At 47.1% G+C, this 16,272-nt stretch overlaps 1 protein-coding gene across 1 annotated transcript; it reads right to left on the reverse strand.

Moving 5' to 3' along the window:
• Positions 1–869: 869 nt before the first annotated feature.
• On the reverse strand, positions 870–7,926 carry CUNH9orf152 (chromosome unknown C9orf152 homolog). Its single transcript, XM_041657340.1, has 2 exons — positions 7,191–7,926; positions 870–3,138 (listed from the first exon to the last, which is right to left on the reverse strand). The coding sequence occupies exons 1-2, from the start codon at positions 7,381–7,383 to the stop codon at positions 2,612–2,614; spliced, it is 720 nt and encodes a 239-aa protein (XP_041513274.1). The 5' UTR covers positions 7,384–7,926; the 3' UTR covers positions 870–2,611.
• Positions 7,927–16,272: the final 8,346 nt, after the last annotated feature.

Raw genomic sequence — 16,272 nt, forward strand, 5'->3', positions numbered from 1 at the left:
TTGCGATCCCAGCCCTGGGGAGGCTGAGGCGGGAACGTTGCTCTAAGCTTGAAGCCAGCCTGGTCTATACAGTTAGTTCTCGAACAGCCGCGGCTACATATTTACTTACTGCTGCTGCACATAATTTTTCATTGTTTCTCCCTTTGAGTTCTGAGAGACTAAACGCTGGTCCTCAAGTAAGCACAGCAAGCACCTTCACCGAGACATATCTCTAGCCCTGTTTGGTCTCATGTAGACTAGGTTGGCCTCAAACTCACAAGGTAGCTTAGGCTAGCCTTGAACTACTGATTCTCCTCCCTCCACCTCTGGAGTTCTGGGATTATAGTTACGCTTTACCAGACCTGATTGGATTTTTTTTTCTTGCATCAATCAGTGCACATGCGCAGGTGCACATCTGCCAAGCACACCACAGTGCACTCTTATGTACACAAAATCACAATGGCAAAGCTGCCAAAACACCAACGGGGGCCGATCTTGACGAATGATATCTGAAGCTGACCTCTGGTTTCCACACACATGTGTACACATGTGTGCACGAACACACACAATATCAGGATCAGAAAAACAATTACATGTGAATTGAGAAGCAAGGATTAAATAAATAAAAGGCCAAAAGATTGTCTGCTTTTTTCCAGAATGTATTCTTGATTTTTATTAGAGTATTAAAACAACAACAACAGTCTCTTATTTATTGTTCACCAAAGGAATAACAGTGACTCCCTAGAATGAAATGGATTTCAGGGGCCCCGGGAGCATGTGCATAGAGAGAGAATCTGATACGGGACGGGGTGAGTTGCCTTAGGTGCCAACACTAAACATTGACCAGGAAAAATAATTCCCCCCTCCACACCCCCGCTCCCCCCCCCACAAGGACTCAGACTTTGCTTTGTTTAAAAGCGCATATTTGATACCAGGGAGCCAGACTCTGGGGTGGGGCTGATCAGGCCACCCTTGCCCACTGCAGCTTTTCCCCTCAAAGTCTGGCAATCACTGACAAGCCCTTCTCAGGCTGAGAACCTGTGTGAGACGCCAGCAAACACACATGTCAGACCAGGCACTGCCCAAGCTATGCCCACCTGCAGCTCCCTTACCTCCACGGTGGGCTCTGCGGTTCCTGATGCTACTGGGAGACAGACGCCCCACCCAGAGCCCATGAGTCTGTAAACCATCTCCCCAGGTGCCTGGGTTCCAGGAAATGACAGCTGTCATTCTCCTCTCACCTGGGAAGTTTTGGGACTAGGTTGTCAGTTTCTGGGGCACCAGTGGGCTACCCATGGTGACACATCCCACGCCTGTGTAATGGGTGCACCTCAATTAGATGTGTCCTTCCCTTCCAGCCCCCCAAATCATCAGAATCCCACATTCCTACTCCAGAATACCCCCAAGCTCCACAACCCGCAAATCTCAGAGACAGACTGACCATGTAAACTCTGCCCCTTCCTCTGAGACCTGTAAGATATCAGCCCTAACTTGTGAGCCTGCACTCCCTTCAGAGCCCTGCCTTTACTGTCTGTCTGCCTGCCTGCCTGCCTGCCTGTCTGCCCATGACATTTGGGTTAATAGCTCTTCTAATAGACTCCTTATTCCGAAGGATGCTAGGCCTGTCTGGAGGGACCTGAGTGAGTCAATAGGCTACGAAGGATACGATTTGTGGAGATTCCTGTCTTCCAAGCGGGAGGATCTTTGCATTCCTCCCTTTGGCTCTGATTACTACACGTTTTCCACAAGGGCAGTTATTTTGTTTTCTTTGCTCTCTGGTTGGAGGATTTCCTATAACACAGGCATGACTCCTCATCATCTTGACTCCGCCTCCACCTCCTGGAACTGCACACATTAACCATCGCACCTGGCTAGGGGTTGGTGGATTTTAATATGAAGTTAACAGACAGAAGAGAACACAAGGGTAGGAAGAATGGGGGGGGGGGGTAGAAGAGAAGGCTGACAGGAAACAGATTTGTGATGAAGCTGGGCTATACCACCTCCGTGACGGGTGAGAGGAACCATCCTTCCCCAAGGACTCCCTGAATGCACAGGACGGTAGATGGGAAGGATCTGCCACCAGGGCTGACCACAGTCTGGGAGGCTTACGATGAAAAAGTGTGAGCACTGCTACTAACTGAATTGTCTCTAAATCCCCAGACAGAGCAGCCAGGGGAAAAAAGATTCTAAATTCTCAAAGATCTTCCCAGAATATACAAAGAATCAGAAAATATTGGGAAAAAAAAAGATCTCCTATATCCACCGACCCCCCAGACATTGTAGAACTATCCCTCTGACTAAGGTTCCTGCTTTCTTTCTGGGAACAAATGTTCTACTGGTCCCAGCCATGGGAAACCATTTAGGACGATTGGGGATGCTTTTCTATACGACTAAAATGGGGCCGCGTGGATGAGAGAACACGCTCATCTTGACATAAGCAGTCGGGTGGGCAGTCTCCGGACCGCTGAAGGGAAAGACCATTTCCCGTGCAGAAGTTCAGTTCTTGGGATTCCAACAGCTGGGGTGTGCCATTGTGGCTCATTGTTCAAGGCTCTGTCTGGTTGTGCTGGGCCATTCCTTGATGGGGCTGACTGATGGCATAAGGATGAGACGTCCTGCTGAGTGCAAAGCTTCAGGGTGGGCCGTATAAGCCCAGCTTCCGGGCAGCTTGGGAGATCCTGGGAAGTTTCCTCTGGGGAAATGGGTAATGAGTCAGCCTTCCAGACCTGTGTAGGTTCTTTGCGGAAGAAAGACACTGGATCCCGGCTTGCAAACCAGAGCCTGCTGCCTGTAGTGGGCCACGGCCCTCCTGACTTTGACACTGGGCCGCCTCTGCGATTTCAGTTTCTGGCTGACTCTTCTGATGGTTTTCTAGCACATTAGGGTCTCCCTCTGGAGACAGCCTTGGTTCTGACTCCACAGGGTAACCCTTGGGGTTCTCTTGGTGGCTGGTTTCCAGATGGAGAGTTTGGACCAAGCGATGCATCTCTAGGTAGGTGTGCCATGGAGTCTCGGGAGCCTGATGGTAGCTCCTGTCCACATCCTCCAGCATCCCCTCAACCTCAGAGTCAGTCTCATCTGGGGACAGGGAACTCTTTCTCTCCTTGTTAATCCAAACGGCACTGGTCATCGATTCAGCTGGCGTAAGCATGTTCCCTTCTAAGGAGAGAAGACACAGCAGTGTCACCGTTGGGAGGTCTCTGGGTAGCTTCCTTTGAGAGAAACCCATAGGTTTCAGATTAAAGGAAGGGGGATCTTGAATGCCAAGGGAGTCAGATAGCAGAACATTGCACATGTGTGTCCACACATGCAAACATACATGACCCGACCTGTGTGTATTCTTTCTCACACACATGCATTCTTCCCCAACATATGATTACAATTATTCATATTCAACAAATATTTATCAAATACTATATCCAAGGCCTTGTTTATTTGAGGTTCCATGAATATAGCAGTGAGAATATACTCACAACTTTATAGATGGGTCTATAGTCTATAGTGAGAGATTTTGGCACTTGTTCTTAAATGGGATGTCTTCATAGAGCCCTTTCAAGACTAGGGAGCTGAGCTGGAGAGATGGCTCAGAGGTTAAGAGCATTGCCTGCTCTTCCAAAGGTCCTGAGTTCAATTCCCAGCAACCACATGGTGGCTCACAACCATCTGTAATGATATCTGGTGCCCTCTTCTGGCCTGCAGGCATACACACAGACAGAATATGGTATACATAATAAATAAATATTAAAAAAAAAAAAGACTAGGGAGCTGAGTGGAAGAAGAGTCAGGAAGACTGTGAGAGCCAGTGAAGATGGGTGGCTCCCAGGAGACAGCGTCATCCAGACGCAGCATACGTGAACTCACAGAGACTGTGGCCACACGCACAGGCCTGCACAGGGTCAAGCCAGAGAGGGTCCCAGCACTGAGAGAAGGAGGTAGATATGGGCTCTGACTCCTAACCCACCTGCATAGGGAAAATTAGTCTTCCCCAATGGAATATCTTTGGGTCTAGTAACCACACTTCAGGGAAGGCCCCATGCCCAGGAGCAAATGGCCAACACAAAACTAACTCAGTGGTAATTATGTGGACTTTTGGGGGCATTTTTTTTTTGTCTTTCTGGTCTTTTGTTTATTTATTCTGGTTTCTGATTTTGTGTGTTTGTATGTGTATTTTCTTGTTATTTTTTTAAAGATTTATTTATTTATTATATATACAGTGTTCTGTCTGTCTATATGTCTGCAGGCCCGAAGACGGTACCAGATCTCATTATAGATGGTTGTGAGCCACCATGTGGTTGCTGGGAATTGAACTCGGGACCTCAGGAAGAGCAGTCAGTGCTCTTAACCTCTGAGCCATCTCTCCAGCCCTTTCTTGTTGTTTTTTAAAGAGAGAGAAAAAGAAAGGGCTTAGCATTATGTGTGTGGGGGGGGATAGGAGGACCTTGGAGGAGCTGAGGGAGGGAAAAGGCATGATCAGAATATATTATATGAAAAACATTTTTTTCAATAAAAATAATTCAGTTACTAACCAATTTTATGGGAAAACGCAAGCATAAATGAAAGTAAAAACCTCAGTGAGAGAGAGTGTTTGAACCTGGGAAGAAGTGAGGATTAGTATTTAAGGATGACAAGGACAAAAAAAAAATCACACACACACACACAAAACACCACACACACACACCACACAAACACACACACAAATACATACACACCACACACAAAACACCACATATACACACACCACACAAACACACACAAAACACCACATACAGACCACACAAACACACAAAAAAACACTTATATGCACACACACACAAAACACCACACACACAAAATCACATACACACACACAAAACACCACATTCACACACACCACACAAATGCACACCACACACACAAATACACAGGAACAGGCACACACATTTATTGCTGTGATTTTGATCTTTAATGTACCAAAAGTCCAGGTCATAGGCTCGGTCCCCAGCTTACGGTGTCATTAGGAGATTGTGAAGGCTTTGCCAGGTGTCTGCTCAAGTGAAGTAGGATCACAGGGGCATGCTCTTCAGGGTATGAGGATACCAATATTTTCTCCTCCTTTTGTTTCCTGGCCACCACCAGGAGAGCACTGCCCACCACCACTGCTCCTATCATAGTGTACTGTGCTGACAAAGATCTAAAAACGACACGACCAAGTGGCCCTGGGATGAAACCTCCAGAACCACGAATTAAAACAGACCTCCTTTTAGTTTATTCTGTCTGATGTTTTTTCACACGATGAATAGCTGATTAGCATACTCCCATTTGAATTCATACACACATCACAAGAGAATATTGTTCTTAGCTTATGGGGTCTGTGTCCTACACTTCTAATAATGATTTTATCACCTGAAGCAGGAGAGAGTCCATGAACACTTCTGAGAAGTGTCTGTTTCTTCTCTGAATGGGCTCGGTCTCATTGCTAACAAAGTACGGTGAAGAGATGGTACTACTGGGGTAACAATGTCATCAAGACGCCCCTCTGAGCCCCAGTTTAATAAATCCGAAAGAATCAAAGAACAGCCTGGTGAAGGCGGAGCACGCCTTTAATCCCAGCACTCAGGAGGCAGAGGCAGGCGGATCTCTGTGAGTTTGAGGCCAGCCTGGTCTACAGAGCGAGTTCAAGGGCAGGCTCCAAAGCTACACAGAGAAACCCTGTCTGGAAAAGAAAAAAGAAAAGAAAGGAAGGAAGGAAGGAGGAAGGAGGAAGGAAGGAATTGGAAGAAGTAGAAGAGCAGATGCAGCCGTTTCTGCGAACAGGTGCAGCCTTACATGTGACCTCAGGGAGGAGGATGATGTGCTCACACTTAGGACGGTGATCTGCTCACACTTAGAATTGCACTAGCTTTCAGCATGGCAGGCACACCAGCCTTCATGGTACTCAGATGCTCTGCAGGAATTAGAGGATAAGGAAAGACGGGGAGGGACGGAAAAACAGAATCCTCTTTTATCTGCCTGGGGAGGGCCCTGGAAGTGGGATGGCTGCCGGGCGGACAGGCAGATATTCATAGTAGGGCCTCTTTACTTCAGGACAAAGAGAAAGAGAAAACACACATACACACATTCACATACACAAAACACACCACACACATACATACACACACACCATACAGACACAGATACTTGCACCCCCCCACATACATACACACACACACCACACACATATCATGCACACATACACCATACACACACAAGAAGAGAGGGAAGGGAGGGTCCAGAGGGAGAGAGGAGATGCCCATAGCCCCTAGCCGGATAGTGGAACCTTCGGCTGCAGCCCCTGCACACAAATACTTTAGAATAGGCTCTGTCTTCAGTCTTCAAGTTAAAGAGAATATTCAGCAACACAGAAGTTTCACACTATGTTTTCCCTTTCTTTATAAAAAGCCCTTTAAAGATGAATTTTATTTGATGTGTTTAAGTGTTTTGCCTGCATGTGTGTGCTCCACATGCACACCTGGTGCCTCTGGAGAGCGGAACAGGCGTTTACATCCCCTGGAACAGACGGTTGTGACAGATAGTTGTGAGCCACCATGTTGATGCACTAATGGACCCCAGGGCCTCTGCAAGAGCAACATGTGCTCTTAACCACTGAGCCATCTTTCCATTCTCCGTCATGCATTATCTTTGGTTTGATCTGGTCTGTAGGGGGATGGGAACGTTAAATTCTGGCTTTGTTCCAAGGCCATGTACATAATCACTCCATTCTTTCGTGTGATACCTATCACTGCGGACTATAGAACTTGTCTCACCATCCCTGAGTTCTGACCCAGCCAGTTCCCAGAACAATGGAAGCAGCCATCTTTCTTCTCCAAAACCTTTCTGGTTTGCATGTGGATCAAGAGGTTGAGCCTCCATCATTCCACTTAGCCTAGCAGGGGGCCAAGCTGGCTCACCTAACCAGTCTAGCCAGATCAGAACTAGGAGAAATAGGCACAGAGACCAGGAACACTGGCCATTGGCCAAATACCTGGCAGAAGTCTCTGTTTCTTTGGCTAAGGGACAGACTAGGCAGAGCCACCCTGATCTAGCCTCCCTGGTTCAGTTCTGACTGGGTCAGCCGCGGCTCTTTTCTTCCTCTTCAGGAGACTGTCCCAGCCACGGTCCTGCCCACTGTGGACTTTAAGTCACCTGTTCCAACTACAGAAAGGCCCTTCCCTCCAGAATTTGCCCAGCCCTACCTTTAGGAAATACCATCAGGTGGGCTTGGGTTCTCTGCTGTCTTTTCAGACCTTCATACTGGGCGCGGAGGAACTGGACGTTGATAGGAGGCCCTTGACCCGATGCCTGCGTCCGGGAACCCTCAGCCATTAAGCAGGTCTCCAGTTCCAAGAAGTTGGATAGGGCAGGGCACGGGCAGGCCAACCCTTTCATCCGTATCCGGGAGAAAAGCAAACACTGAGGGCTGAGGCAGAGGGAAGGTAGGGGGTGGGGAAGGGTAGGTGGAGGAGAGAAAGAAAGAGAGAAGGGGAACAGGGAGTGGGGAGAGAAGCTGGAAAAGTAAGGAGAAAGGGAAGGAGAAACTGAAGGGAGCAGAATGGGGAGGTGGGAAGAGGAGGAATGAGAAGCAGCCAAGGTTAGTTCTCAACTGAAGAGGAAGGTTTGGGGTGGGGCTGAGTAGGGGGAGAAGGCAAGAGTGAGGGGTTAGGAGTGGAGAGAATGAGGTGAGAGTAGAGAGTGAGGAAGCGGGGTGGGAGGAGGTCGGAGGGAGCCGGAGGGAAAGGCCAAGCATAGCTCCCGGGTTCTCTCCGACAGCCCCAAGAGCTTCTATTCCAGCTGCTGCGCCAGGCGATGGTCAAGTTTAGAATGCGGTTCCAAGAGCTACAATGAGATCCCAGTTTCTTGGCAGAGCTGAGCTGCTGGGCTGAAGAGTGCCAGGCGCTGCAGGTTCAGCACAGGGTTTGAACTTAACTTAGCAGGTCACCAAAACCTGCTGGTTTAATGAGCAACCGTCACAAAGAGAAACGCCTTCAGCAGCCTTAAGAGCTGGGACTCAGGGTGTATACCAGAGCACCCTAGGGTCTCCATGAAGCCCCCAACACACCTCCCAGGTAAAAGTCCCGCCACAAAGTCTGCCATCGGGACAGAGCCCTGGGGAGCGCTGGCTTCCTGCCAGCCCCACCTCTTTGACATTTGAGCAGCCTCTGTGGTCTTGGCCTTTTCCAACTAAACAGTAAGTGGGTGTTTATCTTGCCCACAGCAATGGGGACCCTCACCCCCTGTTTGCCAGCCCTGTCATTTCTTTGACTGGCAGATACTGCCTCTTCTTAGGCTAGTCTTGACCTGTTTTTGCTCCATTTGCTCAAGTCCTTTTTCTTCTAACGCAGTCCTTACTGCTGGCCACCTGCCCAGTACTCTTGCAAAGCAATGGGTGAGGAGGTGGGGGAGGGTAAATCTTCAGTGGGGAGTGTAATTAGTTCACTGGGGCTGCTGTAACAAAGGCCACAGATTGGGTGATTTACACAACAGACATGGTTCTGTTTGTTTGACTAAGGGTCCAAGATCAAGTGTGAGTGAGCAGAGACAGTACTTCTGGGGACTGTGTGGGACAGCCTGTTCTACACACCTTGCCTGGCTTCTGTAGGCTCACTCTCCTTACTTGGTGATCTTTATCTTATGAAGGAATTGTTTCCCCTTTGTCTCCTTGGGATGGTCTCATGTAAGCCTCTGTCGACGTCTCCCTCTTCTAAAAGGACGGCAGTCACTGGAGTAGGGCTTAACCTAATAACTTCATTTTAATTTAACTAATTAAGTTGGCAATAAACCTACTTCCAAGTAGAGCACAGTGTGGGCTCCAGATTTAGGATTTCAGCAAGTGAACTGGGGTTGAGTGGACACGATTTAGTCCATGTCAGGTAGACCATAACAGTTCCATAACATTGTTCACCTAAGGCACACCAGGAAGCAGAGAGCGCTAGGAACCAAAGGTGGGTGTAGTGGTTTGAAAGAAAATGCCCCTCAAAGGGAGTGGCACTGTTAAGAGGTGTGGTTTTGTTGGAGTGGGTGTGGCTGTGCTGGAGGAAGTGTACCACTGTGGAGGTGAAATTTGAGGGATCATATATGCTGAAGTCACATCCAATGTCTCAGATCACTTCCTGTTGCTTGTGCAAGACGTAGAATTTCTATTGCTGCAGTGAAACACCATGACCAAGAGCAACTTGGTGAGGACTGGGTTTATTGGGCTTGTTCTTCCACACCACTGAAGGAAGTCAGGACAGGAGCTCAAACAGGACAGGAACCTGGAGGCAGGAGCTGATGCAGAGGCCATGGAGGGATGCTGCTGCTTACTGACTTGCTCTCCATGGCTTGCTCAGCCTGCTTTTTTACAGAACCTAGGACCACCAGCCCAGGGATGGCACCACCCACCGTGGGCTGGGCCCTCTCCAACCAATCACTATTAAGAAAATGCTCTATCGTCAGATCCTATGGCAGCATCTTCTTGATTAAGACTCCCTCCCCTCAGATGACTCTAGCTGTGTCAAGTTGACATAAAACTAGCCAGGACATGTATATTTCAAAGGTGTTAAATGTCTTCACAGAATCACAGCTTTTAAAAAACAGAATAATAATCCATTGTGTGGGCACACAGTATTGCATGTATCCACTCACAAAGTGACAGACATCGACTTGTTACCATTTTTTGAGTATTGCGAACGATAATCTATAACCAATGCTACACAGGCATTTATTTGAGTTCCTGCATTCAATTCTTTTGGAAATTCTGGATTGGAATTCTGTTTGTGATATCTAGTCATCTAACTTTCTGAGGAAGGAAAATATACAGATCAAATTTCATTTCTTATAAGAACACGGTGAGATCCGAGCAGTTTACCTGGGTTCCATTCCTGGACAATGCACCAAAAAAGAACAAAACAAAACAAACAAACAAAAAGTCAACCACCGAGAGAAACAAAGACTTTATCTTCTTTCATCTTTTACATGAAGAGTCTGTCTCTAAAAGATAACTTTATTATTTATTTATTTAAGAAAGATTTTCATGTAGCCCTGACTGGCCTTGAACTTCTATGTAGACAAGAATGACTTTGAACTTCTGATCTTTCTGCTTTGGCCTATGTGCTAGGTTTGTACCACCATGCCTGGTTTATATGATGCTGGAGAGAAGAGTCCAGGGTTAGGTGCGTGCTAGGTAAGTTCTCTCCCAACCAATCTACAGCCCCAGCCTCTCCGGAGGACATGTTTAACCCACCCACTTCTACCACGAGCCCAGTCTTTCCCTGCTTGTGCCCGAGACAGCGTTTCTTTCCAAGACCCCTGGACCAGCTTCTTGGCTAGGCTCTTTGCTTTCTCTCCCACTCTCTCTCAATCATTCTCCTCAAACAGCACGGTGTTCCTAGAAAGCACAAAGCACACAGAACTGTTTTAGAATTCCCCCCTCCCCCAGCTTCCCAGGGCACTGAAACTGGCATCCAAGTCCTGCGCTGGCTACTGAGGTGATGTCTTGCCTGTGTTTGTCTCACTCATAACCACTGTCCCTGGCAACCTACTCCAAGTTCTAAAGATTTCTTTAATGGGTTACATACAAATCCACCCAAGATCAAGAGTCACAGACTTGGGTCAGGGGCCACCAGTCCCAAACAGCTCATTCACTTGCTGTCGCCACCCACACACATTGTATCATCTTCTAGGAGCATGGGGGAACAAAGAGGACCTTTCTCTTACTTCGATCTTCTCTCGTTTTATGGAATGGCCCTGGTGGTTTCTTCTCCTGAGAACTTTGGTAGCGGTGCTAGTCTCTGTGTTCCAGAACATTCCTTACCTCTGACTCTGTGGCACACACATCTCTTTCCTTGCTAACTTCACTTCTCAGTTTCTAGATAATATCGAATGTGAGGATTAAGACTGCGGGTTAAACCAGGTAAGGTGGGCTTGTAGCTCATCTTCCCTACTCTCAGCAAGGTTCCTCTGGGTGGGCTGCCTCACTGCTCTGTGCCCGAGGGAAAGGCAATCCCCAAAGAGGAAGAACATCTGTTGTCTGGCAAGCAAGAAGGGTAGATTTCCTGAGCACTGAGGTTCTAGGATAATTAGAACATTCCGATAAAAATGCTGTTATTGTCGAGCAGAGCACTGAACAGAGAAGCCATTTCTAAATTAATAAACTTTCAGGGGGTGGAGGGGGGGAGGATGGATCTTTGTGAGTTTGAGGCTAGCCTGGTCTACAAGAGCTAGTTCCAGGACAGACTGCAAAACTACAGAGAAACCCTGTCTCGAAAAACAAAAACAAGAGACTTCCAGGGTAACTCCTAACCCATTAACCATATGTTATCTTTGCCATGAGCCACACCCACAAAGCAGGTACCTGTATCCTGTCTTTCTGCCCACAAAATTTTATCAAAGTGCGTTTTATTTATTTATTTTTTTAAAAAATCATTTATTTATTTATTTATTATACATACAATATTCTGTCTGTGTATATGTCTACAGGCCAGAAGAGGGCACCAGACCTCATTACAGATGGTTGTGAGCCACCATGTGGTTGCTGGAAATTGAACTCAGGACCTTTGGAAGAGCAGGTAGTGCTCTTAACCACTGAGCCATCTCTCCAGCCTGAAAGTGCGTTTTATTGTCAAAGTAGGTGTCCAGTAGCTTAGTGGCAAGGAAGTCTGGGAAATGTAGTTTTCAAAAAGTTTCACAGAAGCTGGTGTAGTGGCATATGCCTTTAATCCCAGCACTTGGGAGGCAGAAATAGGTGGATGAGCCTAGGGTCAGCCTGGTCTACACAGTGAATTCTAGGACAGCCAAGGCTATACAAAGAAACCCTGTCTTGATATAAAAACAAAACAAAACCCAAAGAAAACAAATAAAAAAAACTATGGTACATAATTCAGGTCTTTAGGGACACCTTTTATCGCAGGAAATTATTATAATGTTCAGAGAGACCTTGTCAGTGCTGAGATGAATATCTGTGTCTGTTTGGAGAGGTTTTGGTCTTCATTATCTTTTCAACAAATGATAACATGTTGATGACTGGTAAGATCATAGCCAAAGTGGTAAAGAAGTCTTTGCAAGTTGGATTCATTATTTATGAAAGCAGAACAATTTCAGGTCTTAAGGTGAAGGTGAATTTTATTGTTAAATTTCTTTTATCATGTGTCTTTTTGTAGAGACACAACTACGCACCATTTTCAAGCAGGTTCTCAGCATCTAGTTTGTTCCCTGTGTTAGCCAGCTACAGCCTCTGCATTCCCAAACCTTTTCATCACCCCAAACAGACCCATTATGAAGTCCCTGTCTCCTTTTCTCTGCTCCCCATCCATGGCAATCACCAATCGCTTGAAGCCGTTGTGGGTGTTTCTGTTCTGGATGCAGCTCATAAACACAGTTACATCATCTGTGACCTTTGTGTCCGGTCCTCCCACTTAGCACGGTGTTACTGAGGATCACGTGGGTCACTGCATGTGCCCCTATTTCGCTGCTTTTTCCTGTTGAGTAACACTTCATGGCACAGATATCACACTTTCCTCTGTGAGAAAGGACTTCACTTCGTAGCCCAGGCTGGACTCAGAACTGCTGTGATCTTTCTGCCTCAGCCTCTCAAGGACTATGATGATCAAGCTGTGCCAAGAGTTTCGTATCATCCAATGGGTATTCTTCTGGCTATTCTGAATACCGTGCTGTGTGTATGCATGCGTGTGTGTGTGTGTGTGTGTGTGTGTGTGGTTCATTTTATAAACTAACAAAACTATTTTATGTGTATGGGTGTTTTGCCCACACATATGTTTGTGCACTGCTTGTGTGCTTGGTGCCCACAGCATCCAGAAGAGGGTGCTAGGACCCCCGGAACTAGAATTGCAGTTGGCTGTGAGCTGCCATAATTACTATTTATAATTCTGGTGATTGTATCCAAGTCTTTGTCCCGCGGAAGGAAAAGTACAACTTAAATGTAAGTCTCCTGCCCTCTAGTGGACACTTTAAGTCATGGCCACACAAAAAGCTGAGACGATTGCTCTTTGAACAGATGGCTTCTGGTACCTCAGAAGCAGGGGGACATCTGCCTGCTGTGGGCGTCCCTTCTGGGAAGCACTGTGGCCCTCTTCATGATCTTGGTGCTGGCATCATGTGGTTTTACTCTTTCTGGGCTGCCATGGATCGGTAGTCACCATCCAGTCAAATGCCCGACCTGGAAGGTCCACCACTAGCTAAGGGCCCTCACACAGGAAGGTGGAAGGCCCGGCTAAAAAGATCTCCAAAGCGGAGTGAGAAAAAGCCTCAACATCTCCCGCCCCCATGCAAGATTCCTAGTTAGCTCCCTCGTGGTCTCGGATCAATGTGTCTGAGGCTGCTCTCTCACTCTGCAGTAGTGAAAGCGGATTACAGGAAACCGATCCTCAACTGAAGTACGTCCTCCAGCTAGGCTCCCTGTTCGTTCTAAAGCCTTCACAACCTTCTTGAAGGGCACCAACAGCTGTGGTTAATGGGTTCAAACACGTGAGGCTATGGGGACATTTCACGTGCAAGCCACAGCAGACCCCATCTCAAAGACAAAGCAAAAACTGACTGAAAACACTCATCTGAGTGACTTGAAAAACTGATGTATGCTGGGTTCATTTCAGATCACAGGAGAGGACGGTACGGTCCAGTCACAAGCACCTTTTCCCAGTGTGCAGCCAAGCCCAAAGGCCACTGGAGTATCTAAATGGCTCCTTGTCCCGCTGCTTCCTTCGTTCAGTCTGTTGGCATCCCTGGCTGTTCGGGGCAGGCATGTCCATGAAGGGCTGCAGAAAGTAAAGGGACTGCTTCGGGTCTGCATCTTCTCAGTTCTCTGCCCAGGGCTCTTGGCTCCGTCTTCACACAGGACCTGCAGCTTTCTGTACACAGATCCCTGAACTCTGAACCTTTCACACAGGTTCAGAGAAAAAAAAGTACATCCAGCTGCACAGACTTGGACTTTATTCATTCCCTCTGACCTGCCAGTCTGCTCCATCTTGTTATCCAGGCTGTGTGCTGCCGCATTCCAAGCCCCAGGCCTCTGCTCTCTTGGTCCCTTGCACTATAGGCGTAAGAACTTGTGCATAGGTCAATGTGTGCGCGCTAAACTCTGGGAGAATGTACTGAAAATCCCTAAGCCTAAAGGGCATGGTGGTGGCTCATGCCTTTAATCCCAGCACTCGGGAGGCAGAGGCAGGTGGATCTCTGAATTTGAGACCAGCCTGGTCTACAGAGCGAGTTCCAGGACAGCCAGGACTAAACATTGAAACCCTGTCTTGAAAACCAACAAATAAATAAATAAATAAATAAATAAGCTAGCCACTTCTCCCTTTTGAACCAAAGGTTGGTTTGTGCAGTTCTATAACTCACCGTAAGGAGGCACCATTAGTTCTCACTCATATTGACACCTGGAGACTTTGGGATGTGGGAATGGCTTAATTGGCAAGTTTCCCTTTTCATTGTACTTTCTGCTCAGCTGCACAAAATAAATCTTTAAAAAAAAAACCCAAGAAACAAAACAAAAGGGGCGGGGGGGGGGAAGCAACAGATTTCATTAGCACGATACAAGGAATAGATTTGAATTCTCCAACCTTTGGTCCAGTTTGAGCAGATCTACTTCAACATTCACAATCCTAATTAACCACACCCTGGACCAGTCAGAATCTCTCATTTGTCAACACCTGTTGTCAACAACCTCGAGAGAGCAAACATAAGCTCAGACTCTCTGACCTTTAGACAGTGTGGAAGAGGATCACAGCTGTCTGTGCCCCAACAGGTGGTAGTGGGAGCACGCCTTTTATCCCAGCACTCAGGAGGCAGAGGCAGGTAGAGCTCTGAGTTCAAGGCCAGCCTGGTCTACAGAGTGAGTTCCAGAACAGCCAGGATACAGTGCAGAGAACCCCTGTCTTGAAAACAAACAAACAAACAAAAAACCAAATTATTTACTATTACAATTATATATGTGTGTTTTGGCTGCATGTTTGTCTATGCTTGCTGTGTACCTGGTGCCAGTGGAGGCTAGAAGAGGTATTAGGTCCGCTGGGATTGGAGTAACAGACAGTTATGAGCTGCCTAGTTTGGGTACTGGGAATTCAACCCAGGTCCTCTGAAAGAGCAGCCAGCACTCTTAACTGCTGATGGCTTACTTATTTCTAGAGTCAGTGTCCAGCTCTTGCCCGAGGAAAGGATTCTAACCAATGCCACACCACGTCTCGGCCTGTACATCTGCACACAAATTCAGGAGTGGGTAAATCCTATAATATTAGCACGTGCTCCTCAGCTGTCTGTGCGCTGCTGCAGCAATGCCCTAGCATGCGTGTCTGTGTGTCTGTACGGAAGCAGAAGTGCTCCAGCTGAGACTGGGAGGACAATGAACAGAGTGGGTTCTCCTGCATCGCTGGGAAATACTTTATAAGACAGCTATAAACCAGGAGGGAGTCAGTTACTCTTGTTCATCTCCGTAACCTAATGCTCCTTCTACTCATTTTCTCTCGCCCTTTGAAGTTCTCCCTATCTCCCACAAGGGGCACAATCAGATACCATCACAGCTGGGTCAGTTACGGAGTGCCCTGCAACCCAAGAGGTCAAAACTAGGGTTTAAAAGGTAGCTGGACGTGGTCGCTTAATCCCAAGCACTCCTGCAGGCAGAGGCAGGAGGATCTCTGAGTTTGAGGTTAGCCTGGTCTACATATTGAGCTTCAGGACAGCCAAGGCTCCCCACCCCATCTCCACATGACTGGTGCCCAAGAAAAAGCACAGCGATGTCAGGGCCTGTGAGGTAGCTCAGGGAAATGTATCTGCCACCAAACCTGATCACCCGAGTTTGAGCCTTAGAATCCACATGGTTTAAGGAGAGATCTGACTCCTGAGACTTCTCCTCTGACCTCAACACTTGTGCTGTCTGTAAGAGGCTAAAGCCCCACCCCTAATAGATACACAAATGTTTAAAGAATGGAAATTACAAAGAGTAATGGTGACTTAAGTTTTTTCAAAACTGGTCCAGTGCTTTGGTTTTTGTTTGTTGTCTGTTTGCTTGAAACAAAGCCTAAGGCACAGGTCGTCCTCATACTGACTGTGTAGCTCTTGATCTTCCTGCTTCTATATCCTAAATGCTATGAATGCAGGCATATATGCATTACCACCAGATAATCATTATTATTTATTGTACATATTAATTATTATTATTATTACTGTTTTGAGAAGGGTCTCATCAAGTAGCCCAGGCTTGTTTGAAACTCTTGATTCTCCTGTCTCAGCCATGAATGCTGGGATCACAGGTATAGGTCACAATCATGCTTTTATAAAACACTGTACTCA

The sequence above is a fragment of the Microtus oregoni genome, unplaced genomic scaffold (assembly GCF_018167655.1).
Source record: "Microtus oregoni isolate MIOR12 unplaced genomic scaffold, Mior012 000008F_ref0000371, whole genome shotgun sequence".
Lineage (NCBI taxonomy): Eukaryota > Metazoa > Chordata > Mammalia > Rodentia > Cricetidae > Microtus > Microtus oregoni.